The 18,990-nt window shown below is 59.6% G+C and overlaps 1 protein-coding gene across 3 annotated transcripts in view; it reads left to right on the forward strand.

Annotated features, from left to right (window-relative positions):
* Nucleotides 1–2,331: 2,331 nt before the first annotated feature.
* The window catches only part of TNRC18 (trinucleotide repeat containing 18), a 73,498-nt gene continuing 56,839 nt past the window's right edge, over nucleotides 2,332–18,990 (forward strand). For all 3 annotated transcript variants that reach the window (XM_040990028.1, XM_040990029.1, XM_040990030.1), the window contains exon 1: nucleotides 2,332–2,608. In XM_040990028.1, coding sequence (XP_040845962.1) covers nucleotides 2,422–2,608 — 187 coding nt within the window. In that variant the 5' untranslated portion in view covers nucleotides 2,332–2,421. The remainder of the gene's footprint in view (nucleotides 2,609–18,990) is intronic.

Below are 18,990 nucleotides of genomic sequence, written 5' to 3' on the forward strand. Positions count from 1 at the left end.
GGCGGAGGAGTTGGCGCGCCGAGCGCTCGGCCCGGGGAGCGGTTTTCTACCAAAAAAAGGAAAGGCGGGCAAAAAGTGTGAGGCGGCTGCGGGTGGCGGAGGGGAGCGGCGGCCGCGGGATGGCGGGCAGCACGGGCGCCTAGCCGCGCCGGGAATCGGGGCCGCCGCCGCCGCTGCCGGAGTCGCCGGAGCCGGAGCCTGGAGCCGGGAGCCCCGCCGCGCCAGGTACGCCGCGGTCCGCCCCCCGGTGCCCGGTCCCCGGCCGCGCGCCGCGGGCTCCAAACTTCTCCAGCCGCGCGCTCGGGGTGCGCGCCCGGGGTCCCCCGCAGCCGCACCCGCTCGCGGGGACAGCCCTGGCGCGGGGGGTGCCCGAGGCCGGCGCGGAGGGGGCGCCCCGGGAGGGGTGGGCTGGGGGCGGGCCCTGCGCCCCGGGGCGCCCACCCGAGCCCCCAGCCCCGCTGCAGCGCGCCCAGCCCGGCGGAGGGGCGTCGGTTCCTCCCTTCTCGCTTCCCTGCAGGCGGCGCGGGAGTCGTGGCCGTCGAGACGTTTTCCATTATAGGCTGTTTTTAATTAAAAGCCGGAATTCAGCCATTTTAACTGCATTTCGGAGGGAGGTGGGGGGAGAAAAGTAAGGAGAGAGCAAACGGAGCCCGCAGGTGGCCGAGCCAGCTCCCTCGCCAGTGCCGGGGTGTCACAGGGGGCTCTCACTCCGACCGCCCCGAAACGGGGTGCCCGAGCGGGCTCAGAGGCGCCGGCTTTTAAGGGAAAGCTGCTCCCCAACACCATTTCTATATATACATACACATATATATGTATATAAATCAGGGGAGCTCTTCGCCTGCCTGAGACGTGTCTCCTCGGATGTGGCGATCTTAGATTTTTTCCAAAGTAAACGCGGATCTGGTAATCAGAGCCCGACGCCGGGAGAGTGCGGGAGGGAGGGAGGAAGGGCAGGGCAGGGCGGGGGGTGTTTGTTACTCAGACCCGGGTGCCGCGGGCCCCCTGGCGCGAAGGCGGAGAGGGCGCGGGGCTCTGCGGCTGGGGGGCTGGGGGGCTGGGTGCCCAGCAGAGCGCAGGTCGGCAGCGGCCAGGGCCCTCCGGACTCCATCGGAGCTGCGTGCTGCAGGGCGCTGGGGAGCCAAGCGGAGGGTGGGTTCGAGACCCCCCCAACACACACACACACTGCCGCCCCCACGGGGATGGGCCAGCGACAAATCTCTTAAACAAACATCTTTAAACTGGAACTACTGGCGGATTTGCCCAGCGTTGGTTGGGGACGGGAGGCGCCCCTTCGCCAGCCTGCGCTGCCCAGGTTTTTTTTTTTTTTTCTGTAGGATTTTTTTTTTCGGGGGGGGTGGAATTTGGGGTGGGGAGGAGGCTGAAAACTAGGGTAGCATAGAAATTCCCCAAGCTCTCCAGCCCACACCTGCCACGTCCTCGAACGGCCAGCTTCCAGGGACCAGGGCGCTGGAAAATGAAACCAAAGCATGGTCCGAAGGGGTCTGGCCAGTCCCCGGACGGAGTGCCACGTCTAGGGTCTTGGGACAGCGCGAGGGGGCGAAGGCCCTTTTAAAAAGAATAAGAAGGGGGGGGACGCTAATAAGTCCTTCTTGACTCTCCTCCCCAACCCGGTTTTAAAACAACAAATCCGGTCAAATACTCCTTTTGGCGGCGCAGGGGAAGCAAGCCCAGAAAGAGGAGAAGCAAAGGGCTCAAAAAGGTTAAATATTAAACTTTTCCCCAGCAGATAGTGGCACAAGGCTGAGGGAGACCTCTGGGGTGACCCGGGAAGGCTTCCCAGCCCCGTAGCATGTGACGCCCGCCCAGGAATAAAACGCACTGGCGAGGTCCGCGCCGAGCCGGGCCGGGCGCGGCCGAGGAGCCTTCCCCGGCGGGTGCAGTCACCGCGCCGAGCCGGCCTGCGCCCTGCAGCCGCCGGAGCGGGGAGCCAGGAGCCGGCCTGCGCCCTGCAGCCACCGGAGCGGGGAGCCAGGAGCCGGCCTGCGCCCTGCAGTCGCCGGAGCCTGGAGCCAGGAGCCGGCCTCGCCATCTCCTCGGCTGGGCAGAACCCTAAGGACGACGCGACTTTCTGAAACTTGTTTATTATTTTTTCTTCTCCCCTCCCTTTTTTTTTTTTTTCCCCTCCTCTGTGTCTTCCGCGGCTCGCTTCTTTCTGCCCGCCAAGACCCTGTGTGCGACGCCTCGCACAGCTCCGCCTGGCCGCCCGGAGGGGCCCCGCCGCTACCGGCCGCTGGTGCGCCCCGGGCCGCGGGCCCGCCGCCGAGCGCAAGCCCCGCTGGCCGCCGCCATGCACGCCGCCGCGGAGCCTTCGCCGCCCGAGGACCTTGGGACTACGTCGAGGCCGAACTTTTAGGTCCCGCTGAGCCAGGTGGGGGGCTGGCCGCGGCACTCCCGCGGAGGATGGATGGCCGAGACTTCGGGCCCCAGCGGTCCGTGCACGGCCCCCCGCCGCCGCTGCTGTCCGGCTTGGCCATGGATACCCACCGCGTGGGCGCCGCCACGGCCGGACGCCTGCCAGCCTCGGGCTTGCCGGGGCCACTGCCGCCCGGGAAGTACATGGCCGGCCTCAACCTTCATCCGCACCCGGGTAAGTGTGCCCTGCTCTGCGCTGCGCCGCCTCGCCCTAGTCTTCCCGGGTTCCAGAGGAGGGAGCCCCGGAAAGCTTCCCTCGGCCGGCGCACGGCGCCGTGGACAGCCTCGGTTCCCGGGACACGGAAATCCCTGGGTCCCGAGGCACCCTCCCAACCCTGCGGGAACGCGAGCGCCCGCGGACCTCGGAGCCGCCAGAGCCGGGTCTGATCCCTTCCCAGCCCCCGCGGCATGCACTTGGGAGAACTTGGGCTGCAGTTTTCAGAAATCCGGAAGAGAAAAGACACCAAAGCAAGTCCCCGTACTCGGCGAGACGTGCGTTCCCGAGCTCGAAACCTTTTTTGGCGAAAGCCCTCCCCGCTGCGCGCGGTCCCCAGGGTCTGCTCCCAGCGCTGCCACTCGCGGCGAGCCGGGTTGCAAGTCCCCCGTGGCGCGGGTACGGGAAGACCGCGGCTCTAGTCCCGGGTCCTTGTCTCCGGTGGGTGGGCGGGCCCCGGGAGCAGCCTTCTCCCCCCGGAGCTCGCACTTCTGTAGTTGGTCCGCAACCCCGACCCGGGACCCCTGGTTTCCTGGGCCGAGACGCTGCGCCGTGCAGCCGGGCTGCGGCCGCCACCCGGAGCTTGGGGAGCGTAGCGGACCGGGTGCAGGCGGCGGCGGGGAAGCCCTGGGTCTGGCATCGAACCGCGGGAGGAGGTGGCCGAGGAAGCCGGCGGCAGTCTGCGCCATTTCCCCGGAGGGGCTCCCGGGGCGCGGCGGGCCGAGACGCTTGACTCGGTCGGTCTTTGCCGCCGCAGCCGCCCGGGTGGGAAGGCAGTCGCGGGGGCCTGCAACTCTCCCCGGCGGGCGGCCACTTCAGTACTCCTCCCTTGGCTTCTGCTTTTATTGAGAAACAGCAGAAAGAAAACCTCCTGTTCCCCAGACTGTAGTTCGGGACTCGTGCGGTCTCCTGGCGCGCCCCCGACGCAGCCTTGTCCTTGGGGGTGTCGGAGGAGATGTCCCCGACCTTCCCCGGCGCGCTCGCCCGCTCAGCGTCTCCGATTTCTCTGCGGCAACTTTTCAGGAACCGGAGTGCCGGGGGCTCGGCGGGACAAAGGGCCTTTGTGCGGCGCCGGACGGGGGAGGGGCGCGCGCGGGGGCCTGCGCGCCGGGAGCCCCGTCGGCCCGGGCGGGGGGCCGCATGCTGCCGGGGGGCTACGGCGAGGGCCCAGGGTCTTCTCCCGCACAGCGCCCTGGGACCGAGGCAGGGGAGCTGGAGAACCCCTCCCGCAGAAGGATTTGGGGGGCAGCTCTAGAATGGAGATGCTACCTGGGCCTCCCTGGTTTCGCTGTCAGCGAGGCAGTGCGTGGTGTGGTGAGCGTGGGGTTGTAGGTGTGCGTGTGGTCGCTGAAGCGCGTGTGCGCCTTTTGAGCTGTGCAGGTCCAGGTCCCTCGGTTCGGCCCGGGATAGTGACGCGGCTCCGTGGTCTTAGATCAGACTTTTTTGCGCCCCACTCCCGTCTTCCGCGGGACGGTGTCCCCCGGGCTGTCCTGCCTACCCCTCCTCCCCCCGAGCTGGCCAGGGCCAGATGCAGGCAGTGTTGCCGAATGAGAAGCGATGGGAAGAGCGCTGTGCCGCGTCCACCGTGCCAGGGCTGCAGCCTGACCTCATTTGGTGGATCCCGGGGCCAAGCGAGCAGCGAGGAGTGTCCGGCCAGAGGCGGGCCGGTGGAGTGTGGTCTCCGCGCCTCCAGAGCTCGGAGCTGCCTGCCTGCAGCTCCTGCTGGAAATGGCGGGAAAGGCCACTGCTCCTCTCTCCTCTAGTGTGAGGGCCAGCGCTGCCCCTTGCTCCCCGCCACCCCCATCGCCAGTGGCCTCTGTGGGGGGGGGTGCTGGGACCCCTTGCCAACGCCCAGATCCCAGCGCCAGCTGATCCCATCCAGCTGGAAGGTGGGCACTTGTGCCCTGTGCTCCTGGGGCGGTGCCAGAGTAGAGGTTTTTCAACCCAGTTTGTGGGGTACAGGGCCAGCTTTTCTCCTCCGACGTACCCTCCCCTTCTCCCCCATCCTTCTTGGCTGTCAGCTCCTTGGGTCTTGCCAGCCTTATCAGCCCCATCTTTATTTGTTTATTTTTGTGCTGGAAGGCCTGGCGAGGCTGTGGGTTTGCCCCGGTCACACAGCCAGGGAGGGAGGCAGAGGTGGTCCAGCCCTTGCCCCCACGCGGGAGGACCTGGTGGGGCTGTGGGGGTCGGAGGGAGCCTTTGCGTGGTGCTGCCGTTGAGCAGGGCGAGCGTGGGGCTGCCTTGGGAAGCCCCGGCCTTTGGCCCCTTCCTCAGAAGAGGAGGTGACAGCAGTGAGGAAGGCGGCCTTCACTGCTGCTGTAACCTTGAGGCCTGGGAGGGCCTCTGTGGGCTCCCCAGTTGGGAGGCCTGCACACAATCGCTGAGCGATTAGCTGCAGCATTCCGTATCTTTGGGATTCTTTCTGCTCCCACTGGCCCCAGGCTGAATGAGGGGTGGGGCACAGGGATCAGGCCGGAGGCCATGCACTTTGGCCTGGTCAGTGGACAATAGGGGCCATGGGCCTTCTCCTGGGCTCACCGGGTCCCTGTTTGGAATCCGGCCGGTTGGCCTCCTGGGATTAATTTAGCAGGAGCAGTCAGCGCTGCTGCTGGTGGGATCCAGGAGATAAGGGTGCGCAGCTGGGAGATGCCTGGGGAAGGTTCTGGAATCTTGCTTGGACCGTCCACCTCTCCCCCGTCCCCCTCCTCAAGCAGGCTGTCCTTCAGCTTCCAGTCTCGGTGCCTTTTTTTTTTTTTTTTCTTTCCTCGCTTGTTCATTTGCTCAGCAAATAATTTCCTAGTGCTTCCCGCGTGCCAGGCGCTGCACCCGTCCTGGGAATGCTGCAGCGAGAACCAAACAGATGAGGCTGGCCTCCTCGGAGTCCCCTGCCGGCGTGGGACCCCGCAGCAGACGCACGAGGCGGCGGAGGAAATGGCTGTGTCTAGAGACACACAAGGCCATGCAGAAAATGACCAGGGTCTGGTCTGGCCGGCGGAGTGGCGAGGGCAGGGTCCCGGGAGCTGGGCCTGAGGGATGAAGGCGTGTGTGTGTGTGTGTGTGTGACAGAGACAAGCTGGAGTGTGATGAGGGACCAGGTAGTGCAGCTGCAGGAGACGCCTCGGGAGGTGGATCCCATCCCGCTGCTCTCTGCCGAACTCCTTCCTGGAATTTGAAACTAGTAGAGGGTGGGGAACGCTGGGAGCAACTGGAAGCAACCGAACTTATCCACCAAGGGGCTAGTTTTGTCCCTCCCCCCTGCCCCCCTGCTGGTCTGGATTCTAAGGAAGAAAAAACAAAGTCCTTGGGCTGCAAGACAAAAGAGGCCCCGAAGCGGTTCCCGGTGCAAAGGCTGGGAAGGAGCCCTGATTGAGTCTGGGTTGGAGAGGAAACAGCTCGGGGAATCCGTGCTGGTGGTCGGGACAGATGGTGAAACTGGAATGGGACTGGAGATGAGCTGATAGGATCAGATCCATGTCGCGTTTCTGGAGGTGGCCGGACAGCTGGACTGTGCTTATGTAAGAGTGTCCTCGTTCCTGGGAAGCGCGATGGTGGGGGGCGTGTGCACAGCCCAGAGGTGGCATCAAGGAGCGGGAAGGTTTCAGGTCACCCAGGTGATGTGGCCGCTGGTGAAGGTCACTCTGCTGCTCAGACTTTCCCTCTGATTGGCATGATTTCAAAGGAAGCATTCGAAAGCTGTTCAGCAGGGGGTGCTGGCAGGCGAGCCGGCTGTGCCAGGAGGCAGGTGGAGGTGCCCAAGACCAGGGCAGGCCAGGGTCTGGGCGCCTAGGGAGGGGACGTGGTCGGCAGCAGGCTGGACAGCCCCCCCCCCCCCACTGAGGAATGGGGAAGTACAGCCCTGGGGAGGGGTGGGGATGACATTGTTGTTTTGGCTCCTGGTTCTTGGCCTGCGCCAGTACCTCCTGGTCTGAAACCGAAACAGGCGTCCTGGCCTGCTTTTTTTTTTAGAGGATTTATTTATTTGAAAGACAGAATGACAGATCCCTAAATGGCCAGTGGCCACAGCAGCCTGGCCTGAGCCAGCCCTCAGTGGTGGCAGGGGCCGAGTCCTTTTCTGCTGCCCTTTCAAGTGTATTAGCAGGGAGCTGAACTGGAAGCAGAGCCCGGGAGAACTGGCGCCCAGTGTGGGTTGCAAATGTTGTGCCTCAGTGCCTGTGCCCCAGGCCAACTTTTTTTGTTTGGAGGGGACCAGTTGGACCTCCCCCTGGGGCCTGCTGGGAGCCCTGGGTGGTTGTCATTCAGTACCAGGGTCCTTAACCACACTTGGGGCTCAGGTGTGGTTCTTTGTCGACAAACCTAAATGTTTTCCTCTCTGAAGTGGGTCCATTTGTAGTGTGAGGTTCATTCAGTGGTAAAGAGGCCCGACCGAGTGAGCCGAGGCATAGCCCACTGAATGGCCGAGATGTGCGAGCCTTGGCTGTGCAGAGTCCCCTGGCTCACCCAGGCCTCACCGGAGCCTGGAGCGCTAAGTCCTGAGGGGGTCGCAGGCCTTCCAGACCTCCAGCCCGAACTCGACTTCGCCTCTTCGTTGAGTTTTTACAAAATGAGCATGCTCCCTGTAGCCAGTAGCCGGCTGGAGCCTGGATCCTTTCTGTAACTGGTGTGGGTGTGTGTGTGTGTGTGTTCAAGCAGGGAGTGTATATAGTTCGCCCTTTTCTGTCTGGCGGTTCTCACTCAGCACTGTTGTCCAGATCTGTACTTTGGAACGGAGCAGGGATCTGCATTTTTTTTCGCTGTGGTGTAGTATTCCACCCGATGATCTTTGCATGATTTACCTGTTTATCTTCTGCTGGGCATTTAGATTATTGGCAGCATTTGAATTTACACTTCTTTGAATTTATATGGAGGAGAGTAGAATTGGAGGAGCTCAGCCTGCCTAGGTTAAATTTCAGTCGCTTCGAGTTTTCCAATGGCCGTGCCATTTAAAATTCTTGTGGCTCCATGTCCGCCAACGTGTGATGTCAGCGTCTTCAAATTAGCCGTTCTGGGCTGGGCATTGTGGTATGGCCGGTGAAGCCGCTGCTTGCAGAGCCTGCTTCCCACATCCGTGTCTGCTTGAGTCCTGCATAGTGCACTTCTGTTCCAGCCCCGTGTGGATGTGCTCGCGAGGGAACACATGATGGCTTCGTCGGTTGGGGGCTCGCCACCCACAGGGCAAGACCCGGAGTCCCTGGCTCCTGGCTGCCGGCTTGACCAGCACAGTCCTGGCTCTTACACTTTAGCGGACTGTGCCAGTGGAGGCAACATCTTTGTCTCACTTTCTCTTTCATCCCTGCCTTTCAAAGATAAAAATCTTGAAATTTTTGACACATTGTGGAGAACATGTATTGAGTTGTGCACAAATTTTTAAGCCTTTTCCCCTGATTTTTTAAAAAAGTTATTCATGGTTATTTTACATAAAGTAAAATGTGCAAATTGAAAGTGCAGTGTTCTATCTTGTGCTTACTGTAGATTTTACAATCAGACTGACATATTAAAAAGTTAAAGAGTGGCGGGAGGGTCGTATAGAAACCAGCAAGCCCCTCGCTCTCCCAGTTCCTCAGTCCACTTTTCAGTGAGGGACGGTCCAAAGCCCTAGGACCCTGCACCCACATAGGAGACCCGAAAGAAGCTCCTGGCTCCTGGCATAGGATTACCTCAGCTCTGGCTGTTGGGGAAGTGAACCAGTGCTTTGAAGATCTTTCTGTCTGTCTTCCTCTCTATTAATCTGCCTTTCCAATAAAAATAAATAAATTTAAAAAAATAGAACCACTGCACATATGTGGCCCATAACAGACAGTAATTACATTACCGTGGTACCCCATCCCATCTCCTGGCGCCCTCAAGTTCCTGATATATGGAAAGTACAATTTTGTTGAAGTTTTTCTTTTTATGGCCTTGTAACTCTTATTCATATTTGAGCCAAGTGGGATAATGGAATTCCTTTCTTTATTTCCTGGAGTTGTTCATTGCCTTGGCTTTTCTTGACGGAGCTGTCTTGGAGTCTCTGCTTGCTGATTTCCTGGTTCAGAGCTCCCCTGGGCCTGTTGCTTGGATGACCCACAGTTTTCTCTTTGCTGGAAATTTCCTGCTTGGGATACCCTGTCCGCTCTGTCCCCTGCTCCTTCCCTTCCTCCTCTGCACATCCTGCCGTGGTCTTTGACGTGACGCTTCCTGGACGGCCTGTTTTGGGAAAGCTGAAATGCTGACTCTTGCGTGACTTTGGTTTTTGAAGGAACTGCAGCACCAGCTTTCAGGTTCCAATGTTACTTTTGAGGAATATGATGCCATTTTCATGGGAAAGCCAGTTTTGTTGTTTTTTTCCCCAAATGCTTAAACTCTTTTGGAACCACGTAATTGTTGAGCACACCACTCACTCCATTACTGCTAGCTCTGGGCCTCAGGTGTCTTACCCAAGGCTTTCTCCGTGTGTGTGTGAAATGAGGCGTGGTGCCTACCTCCTGAGGCTGGGTCAGGAGTGGATGGTTTATACACATGCATAAACCATCCAGCCCTGCTTTCCATCCAGCTCCCTGCTTGTGGCCTGGGAAAGCAGTCAAGGACGACCCAAAGCCTTGGGATCCTGCACCCGCGTGGGAGACCCGGAAGATGTTTCTGACTCCTGGCTTCTGATTGGCTCAGCTCCAGCCATTATGGCTGCTTGGGGAGTGAATCATCGACGGAAGATCCTCCTCTCTGTATATCTGATTTTGCAATAAGAGTAAATAACTCTTTAAAGGAAAAGTTACTTTTACTAGTGAATTTTTAAAAATCATTCTTAATATTTGCTCTTACCTTTAGTATTCTCTCTCTCTCCCTCCCTCCGTCCCTCCCTTTCTTCCTCCCTTCCTTTCTTTTTTACGTGGAAGAGAGATCTTCATGGCTGCTGCCTCACTCCCCAGATGCACACCACCCACAGGACAGGCCCAGGGTGAGCCAGTTACCTGGCACTCCATCGGAGTCGCCCACTTGGTTTGCCAGGGTCCGAGCCCTTGAGCCGTTGCTGCTGTCTCCTCCCCGCCTGCTGCCCGTTAGCAGGGAGCGGGGCTCAGAAGGAGAGCTGGGCCCCAGCATGCAGCACCACCAGGGATGCTCGGTCTCAAGCAATTTTTCTTTTCTTCTTTTTGAAATATTTATTAACTTGTCTGGAATGCAGTGTTACAGACAGAAAAGGAGAGGCAGAGGAAGAGAGAGGGAAATCTGCCCACTGGTTCACTCCCCCAAATGGTCTGAAACCAAGAGCCAGGAGCTCTTTCTGAGTGCTCTGGGTCATGCTCCACTGCTTTCCCCAGGCTGGGTGGGAAGTGGAGCAGCCGGGACTTGAACTGGTGTCCTTCTGGGAAGCCCGTGTCAGGAGTGGTGGCTTTATGACTAAGACACACCTCCGGCCCCCCTTCCTTCTGTTTTTGAGGAAATGTTCTTAAGGGTATCTTGAAACAATTCCATTTGAGTTTTAAATGTGACGTCATGATTTTTTTCCAGTTTTTTTTTTAATATTTGTTTATTTTTATTGCAAAGTCAGATATACAGAGAGAAGTATATTCACACCCCAAGTGACTGCAACGACCGGTACTGCCCTGATCCGAAGCCGGGAGCCAGGAGCTCCTCCAGGTCTCCCATGCGGGTGCAGGCCCAAAGCTTTTGGCCATCCTCGACTGCTTTCCCAGGCCACAAGCAGGGAGCTGGATGGGAACCCGTGCCCATTCAAGGCAAGGACGTTAGCCACTAGGCCACCGTGCTGGCCCCCCTCTCAGGAGTTGTTAAGCTCAGGGTTCATTTTTCTGTTAGCAGTATCTCTTTCCTGCTTTGCTGATACATGTGTTAAAGGATACCCGTGGAGGACATCAACTGTGGTTCCCCCCAAATCCCGAGTTTTCTTTCTCTGGGCACTGTTCCCAGGAGCTCCAGGTGCCCCCCCCCCCCCAGGCGTCTGTCACAGGGGCGCTAAAAAGATGGCAGTCTGAAGTGAGGCTGGGCTTATTCACCCAGAGGGATTTCCTGAAGGGCGGGCGGCGCCCTTGGGTCCTGCACCTCCTGGGCTGGGACCCCCAGCCCCCGCCGGCCGCTCTGGCTCCCGCTGGAATTGGGGTTCTCACTGGAGGCTTTTGGGGGGCGGGCTCCCCAATCTGTCATAGATGCACACTCCCCCGCCCCAGTCCTCACCTTGCTCCCCTCACACCAGCAAGACAGGCCCTGGATGGCGTGGGCCGGGATGAGCCGGCGTGGACGGTTCTAGAAGGCCGGCAGCCGCACGCAGCTTCCCACTGCGTTTTCCTCAGGCTCCTCAGAGCGCCGGGTGCTGCTCGCTTTGAGATGCTGAGGGAGTTTTCGTGAGGCATCCGGGCCGGCCCTGCGCGGGCGGGCACGCTTCCCTCGGCCTGTCGTGGCGGTCCCGGCTCGCCATCCTCCGCCATCCTCCGCCATCCTCGGCCATCCTCGGCCATGGCCATCCTCCGCCATCCTCCCCCATCCTCGGCCATCCTCCCCCATCCTCCGCCATCCTCCCCCATCCTCCGCCATGGCCATCCTCAGCCATCCTCCGCCATCCTCCCCCATCATCCTCCATCCTCCCCCATCCTCCGCCATCCTCCGCCATCCTCCCCCATCCTCCGCCATGGCCATCCTCCCCCACCCTCCCCCATCCTCGGCCATGGCCATCCTCGGCCATCCTCCCCCATCATCCTCCATCCTCCCCCATCCTCCGCCATCCTCCGCCATCCTCGGCCATCCTCCCCCATCCTCCGCCATCCTCCCCCATCCTCGGCCATCCTCCCCCATCCTCAGCCATCCTCGGCCATCCTCCCCCATCCTCCCCCATCCTCCCCCATCCTCCGCCATGGCCATCCTCCCCCACCCTCCCCCATCCTCGGCCATGGCCATCCTCGGCCATCCTCCCCCATCATCCTCCATCCTCCCCCATCCTCCGCCATCCTCCGCCATTCTCGGCCATCCTCGGCCATGGCCATCCTCCCCCATCCTCCGCCATCCTCCGCCATCCTCCGCCATCCTCGGCCATCCTCCCCCATCATCCTCCATCCTCCCCCATCCTCGGCCATCCTCGGCCATCCTCCCCCATCCTCGGCCATGGCCATCCTCCCCCATCCTCCGCCATCCTCCGCCATCCTCCGCCATCCTCGGCCATCCTCCCCCATCCTCCCCCATCCTCCGCCATGGCCATCCTCCCCCATCATCCTCCATCCTCCCCCATCCTCCGCCATCCTCCGCCATTCTCGGCCATCCTCGGCCATGGCCATCCTCCCCCACCCTCCCCCATCCTCGGCCATGGCCATCCTCGGCCATCCTCCCCCATCATCCTCCATCCTCCCCCATCCTCGGCCATCCTCCCCCATCCTCGGCCATCCTCCCCCATCCTCGGCCATCCTCCCCCATCCTCCGCCATCCTCCCCCATCCTCCGCCATCCTCCCCCATCCTCCGCCATCCTCCCCCATCCTCCGCCATCCTCCCCCATCCTCCGCCATCCTCGGCCATGGCCATCCTCCCCCATCCTCCGCCATCCTCCGCCATCCTCCGCCATCCTCGGCCATCCTCCGCCATCCTCCCCCATCCTCCGCCATGGCCATCCTCCCCCACCCTCCCCCATCCTCGGCCATGGCCATCCTCGGCCATCCTCCCCCATCATCCTCCATCCTCCCCCATCCTCCGCCATCCTCCGCCATTCTCGGCCATCCTCGGCCATGGCCATTCTCCCCCACCCTCCCCCATCCTCGGCCATGGCCATCCTCGGCCATCCTCCCCCATCATCCTCCATCCTCCCCCATCCTCGGCCATCCTCCCCCATCCTCGGCCATCCTCCCCCATCCTCCGCCATCCTCCCCCATCCTCGGCCATCCTCGGCCATCCTCCCCCATCCTCCCCCATCCTCTCCCATCCTCCCCCATCCTCCCCCATCCTCCCCCATCCTCCATCCTCACCTCCCGGCCGGGGGAAATCCTGCCGCCTGTCGTCTTGGTCCCCGGATGTCTGCGGAGTGGACAGTATTTGCGTGTAGGAGGTGTGTGTGTGGGGGGGCTGAGGCTCCCTGGACGTGAATCTGAGTATCTAGTTTGGGGGGCGTAGCCCATAGCACCCTGGGGCCTGGGAACCAGAATGTGTGGGAGGAGCTGCTGCGGGGCAGGGCCCTTAGGTCCTCCCACTGGGCCGGGCAGGGGTGAGGCTGAGCGTGGGGCCCCGGGGCGGGCCTTCCGCGTGGGGGTGACCTGGAGCTGACCATGGGGTCTGCAGACGGGTCTGGGGACGGGGGACAGTGGCAGCGGCAGGCCGAGTAGTGTGCAGTAGTGTGCAGGCCGAGTCCCCAGCAGCCGTCTGCACCACGCCTGCCGGGCGGTGTGCCGCAGCTGGCTTGCTGCTTTTGGCTTCAGCGGGAAGTGGAGGGTGCCTGCCCGGGTCATGGGTCATGCAGCAGGGATGGGGTGCAGCCCCGCCTGGAGCCAGGCGATTGTGGGGAGGGGGGAGGTAGCAGGTGGGTAGGTTGCCTCTCTGTTCTCTCCACTCCCCTGTTCATTTTACTGGCTTTGGTTTTTATGAATTATGTCAACTGTCCGAGGTTTTCATGAGAGTCCCTCAGAATGCCGTATTTCCGTGGCTGCCTGCAGACACACCGTGGCCTCATGTTAAGGAAATGTTGTTTTCTTTCAAAAATTAATGTGAAAGGCAGAGTTACAGGATGAGGGAGAGCGAGAGAGATCTTTCATTTCGTTCATTCCCCCAACTGGCTGTGGGGATCAGGCTGGGCCAGGCAGGAGCCGCAGCCTCTTGCTGGTCTCCGATGTGGGTGCAGGGTCCCAAGGCTTTGTGCTGTCCCTGACTGCTTCCCCAGGGCCGGAGCAGGGAGCTGGATGGAAAGTGGAGCAGCTGGAACAAGAACTGGCAGCCGTCCGGGGTGGTAACGTCACAGGTGGAGGAGTGGCCCAGTATGCCGCTGCACTGGCCCCTTGTGTGTGTGTGTGTGTATAAAACCAGATGAACTCATTTGAATAACCACCCATTAGATTAAAAAGAAAACTCGAGGTGAGTTTTGTGACGGAACCGTTGAAGCTGCCACTTGCTCCGGGTGCTGGTTGAAGTTCTAGGGGCTGTTTGTGATCCTGCTACGAGAGCTGGGATGGAGGCAGGCGGCTCGGTGCTTGGGCCCAGCCACCCACGTAGGCAGCCAGCACGGAGGCGTGTGCCAGCTGTTGGACCTGTGGGGAGAGTGAACTCATGACTGTCATTCTGGCATTTCTAAAAAATTAACTGAAAGTAAATAAATAAATAAAAGCGCAGCTGAGGCCGTGGGGTCCCAGGGTCACCCCTGTGTGCACAGGGAGACCAGCTCCGTGTCTGACCAGGTTCCTGTGCTCGGTCGTTGGAGCCTGAATGGAGTCACATGGCACGTGTTCCTTGGCACCTGGCCGCGCTGGCTCCGTGCCACAGCGGCAGCTCCCTGCTCACGGGGAGCGGTGTTCCCATGGGGCCGTGTCACTGCGTCTGCAGTGGCGTTTGCCCCCGACCTGTCGGGAAAAGTCCCGTTTTGCACGTGGGTTTGTTTGTGCGCTGTGGGGTGTGCACCTGCGGGGGCCCAGCCAGCTTGCGGCCTGTCTCCCTGCCCGCCACCCTTCCCCGGGGCTGACTGCTCAGCATTGCAGCTGCCTGGCTTGTCCATTCTGCTGGCTGGGTGGCAGTTGAATTCACAGCCGGGGGTGGTTTCAGAGCCGGTGCTTTAACCGACATTGAGGTTCTCCCTGGGCCTGCCACTTTGTATGTGGCCTTGGGCCTCTCACTGCCTGAGCAGGGTTATGTATTTTGATGCCATTGAACCATGAGGAGGTGGAGATCTTCTAGCAGTCTCTTGCTCCCGCTTCCCCCGGGTTTTGCTCTGAGGGTGTTATTTAAAAATATTCTTTCAAGATTTGTTTATTTGAAAGGCAGAGTTCAGCGGCTAGCATTGTGGCATGTGCTCCCTGATGCTGCCACTTGCAATGGTGGACCCCACATGGGCACCGGCTGAGTCCCAGCTGCTCCACTTCCCATCCAAATCCCAGCTAGTGTCCTGGGAAAGCAGTAGCGGATGGCCCTAAGTGCTTGGGCCCCTGCACCCCCATGGGGACCCGATGAAGTTCCTGACTCCTGGCTTCGGACCGGCCCAGTGCTGGTTGTTGCAACCCTTTCCCTCTCTTTCTGTAACTCTTTCAAATAGATAAAAAAATTTTTTTTTTAAAGATTTATTTTTATTGGAAAGGCGGATATACAGAGAGGAGAGACAGAGAGGAAGATCTTCCGTCCGATGATTCACTCCTCAAGTGAGCGCAACGGGCCGATGCTATGCCGATCCGAAGCCAGGAGCCTCTTCCGGGTCTCCCACGCGGGTGCAGGTTCCCAAAGCTTTGGGCCGTCCTCGACTGCTCTCCCAGGCCACAGGCAGGGAGCTGGAAGGGAAGCGGGGCTGCCGGGATAGAACCGGCGACCATATGGGATTCCGGGCGTGCAAGGCGAGGACCTTAACCACTGTGCCATCGTGCTGGGCCCGATAAAAATTTTTAAAAAGAGTTTTTACAGATATTGGTATATACATGTATATATGTGTGTGTGTATGTATGTATATGTGTGTGTGTGTGTGTGTAAAAAGAGAGAATCAATGTTTTAGTCCCCGAATAGCTGCAGCAGCAGGACCTGAGCCAGGCGGAAGCCGGGAGCCAGGAGCTCCGTCTGGGTTTCATGTGTGGTGGCAGGGTCTGAGCACTTGGGCCGTCTTACACTGCTCTGTCAGGCGCATTAGCAGAGAACTGGATCAAAAGTGCAGCAGCCAGGATTCAGCTATGGGTGTCAGTGCTGCAAGGGTGGCTTGAGCTGCTGTGCCACAGCAGCAGCCCCTGATAGGATCATGTGGCCAGCAGAGCTGGCTGTGCCAGGACCTGGTGTGCCCACCTGCCCATCTCGCACAGCGCCTGCTCCCCTGGCCTGCAGGCTGTGGAAGCGCTCTCCCACGAGTCTTCAGCAGTCTGTCTGGCTATGCCTTTTTTTTGTTGTTGTTAAGATGTATTTTATTTTTATTGCAAAGTCAGATATACAGAGAGGAGAGACAGAGAGGAAGATCTGTCCGATGATTCACTCCCCAAGTGAGCGCAACAGCCGATGCTATGCTGATCTGAAGCCAGGAGCCAGGAGCCAGGAACTTTCTACAGGTCTCCCACGCGGGTGCAGGGTCCCAAGGCTCTGGGCCATCCTCGACTGCTTTCCCAGGCCACAAGCAGGGAGCTGGATGGGGAGCAGGGCTGCCGGGATTAGAACCAGCACCCCTATGGGATCCCAGCATGTTCAAGGCAAGGACTTTAGCCACTAGGCCACACTGCCAGGCCCCTGGCTCTGCCTTTTAGTCAGGGTTCCCACATGCTCGGAGTGGACTTGGTGTTCAGTGGGCAGCAGGGGTCAAGGTTCATGGTTGGGGTGGGCTTTGTGGCACAGTGGTTTAGCTGTCGTCACTTGGGACACCCACATGTATCAGTGCTGTGCCTGGTTTGCTGGGAGGCAGTGAGGATGGCTTGGTGCTTTGGGCTCCTCTCCCCTCCCTGGCACACAGGATGTGCCTTTTGTTCTGGTCCAGGTCTGGTTATTGTGAACGTTGGAGGGGCGAACCAACAGATGGACGTGGACCTGCCAGTCGGCATCTCTGTCACTGTGCCATGGCTCTTGTCACGTGCTAGCCGCGGCCCAGCAGCAGCGTCCCCTGCCGTGGCTGGCCCATTAGGCTCCCTCCACATCTGCTGGACCACTCATTGCGACATCCTTCACACTTCATCCTCAGTGTTGCCTGGGCTACTCTTGACCCTTGTGTTTCAGTTTTTGAAAAAATATTTATGGGCCTGGCGTGGTAGTCTAGTGGCTAAATTCTCGTCTTGTATACGCCGGGATCCGATATGGGTGCTGGTTTGTATCCTGGCTGTTCCACTTACCTTCTAGGTCCCTGCTTGTGAGCTGGGAAGGCAGCCAAGGATGGTGTACAGTCTTGGGATCCTGCACCTGCACGAGAGACCTGGAAGACGCTCCTGGCTTTGGATCGGCTCAGCTCTGACTGTTGCAGACATTTGGGGAGAGAACCAGCAGATGGAAAGATCCTTGTCTCTCTTTCTCTCTGTGTCTCATTATCTCTGAATATCTGCCTTTCCAATAATGAGTAAAACATTATTTTTCTGAAAGCAAAGAGAGATGCCTTCCATTGGCAAATTTGCCCCCTAAGTGGTCACAGTGGCCAGGGCAGGACCAGGAACTGCATCTGGTCTCCCATGTGGCTAATTGGAGTTCAAGCACTGGCACCGTTTTCTGCTGCTTTTCCAGGCCCATTGGCATGGAGCTGGATCAGAAGCAGCGTAACTGGGTTTGAACGGTCACCTGTGGGATGCCTACGTCGGCAGGCAGCAGCTCAAGCCACTGTGCCACAACATCAGACCCTGTGTTTTGGAGTGCAATTGTGTGACTGAATTTTTTGCCAGAACTGCATTTTAGTCCCCAGGTCAGACATGGTGGAGACAGGGCGGTGCAACTGTCATGGTCGGGATCACGGACCCCCTGAGCCCTGCCGCAGCCCCTGGCAGTCTGTGGCTGGAGGTACTTTGCACCTCTGGGTCCATCTGGGGAGTGGAGGCTTGCAGGATCCGTGTGCTTGTGACCGGCTTGTTTTACTCCTTGCGTTGCCTCTGAGCTCGTCCATGCTAGAGCCCCAGTACTTCCTCTTCAGGGCTGAGGGGTATTCCATCACACCAGTGTCCGCCATGGCCTTCATCCCTCCGTCATCCATCGGCTGTGGTGGTTGTTCTGTGTTGGCTGTGGATGTGGGTGTACACATACGTGATGCAGTCCCTGCTTCTGTCTCTGCGCTTTTCAGCACACACACACACACGCACACACACACACACACACACGCACACACACACACACACACACGCGCACACACACACACACACACACGCACACACACACGCGCACACACACACACACACACACACGCACACACACACGCGCACACACACACACACACACACGCACACACACACGCGCACACACACGCACACACACACACACACACACGCACACACACACACACACACACGCACACACACACACACACACACGCGCACACACACACACACACACACACGCGCACACACACACGCGCACACACACACACACACACGCACACACACACACACACACACACGCGCGCGCACACACACACGCGCACACACACACACACACACACACGCACACACACACACACACACACACACACACACACACGCACACACACACACACACACAGAGCTGGGGTCCGTTGACTTGCAAAGCTGACAGCAGACAGGAAGGAGGAGAGATTGGTTTTGTCTGCTGGTCACCCCCAGAACCTGGCACTCCAGCCAGGCCTCCTACCCGCCAGGGCCCCTGGTACTTGGGCCATCATTGCTGGTGTTCCCAGGAAGCTGGATCAGAAGTCGGGCAGCCGGGACTTGAGCCAGTGCCCGTGTGGGATGCTGGTGTAGGGGACAGCTTGAGCCTCCACAGTCACAGCAGGCTTCTCAGAAATGAGTGTTTTAAAAATGGCTTCTTTATTTGAAAGGCAGAGTTAGAGAGAGAGGGTGTGAAATAGACACCTTCCACCTCCAGAGAATGACCAGGTCAAGTCAGGGGCCCAAGTGCGTGCGCCATCCCTCGCTGCTTCCCCAGGTGCATTAGCAGGGAGCTGGGGCGGAAGCAGAGCAGCCGGGACTTGGACCAGCATTCAGTGTGATGCAGGTGCTGATGGCGTCAGCTTACTGAGTTGCACCACAATGCCAGCAACAGATTCAATTTTTATTCCAAGAAGGATCAGTTCCCTGAGCGCTGTGTTAAGACCCCTGGGTGGATGCCCAAAGCCTAGGAAGGTCTGAATCCTGTGCCCCCTGCTTTTCCTCATGCGTTGCGAGCCTGTGCTGAGTGTCCGTGTTCAGCCGAGGCACGGCATGACGGTTACTGATAAAATGGAGCTGCCGTTACAGTGTGCTGTAATAAAAGTTAGGCACACGGGCGCTCTCTCCCTCCCTCTTTCTCTCAAGAGGCGGAATTTTCCATTTAATATTTTCAGGCTGTGGTTGACCGCCAGCAGCTGAAACTGCCGATAAGGGGGCAGGCTGCCGTAGTAAGGAGAGCGGGGATGGAACAGCCAGCGCGGTCACCTGGCACTGCAGGCTTTAAGCACGGGCTCGCTCGGTTTGCTCCCACAGCCTGGAGCAGTGGAGACAGCCACCAGACAAGCCAGGCAGCCGAGTGATGGGACCCCGGTTCCCATAGGGAAGCCACCATCCCTGCCCACCCCCTC

The sequence above is a fragment of the Ochotona curzoniae genome, unplaced genomic scaffold (assembly GCF_017591425.1).
Source record: "Ochotona curzoniae isolate NIBS_2020 unplaced genomic scaffold, NIBS_Ocur_1.0 contig_54, whole genome shotgun sequence".
Classification (NCBI taxonomy): Eukaryota; Metazoa; Chordata; class Mammalia; order Lagomorpha; family Ochotonidae; genus Ochotona; species Ochotona curzoniae.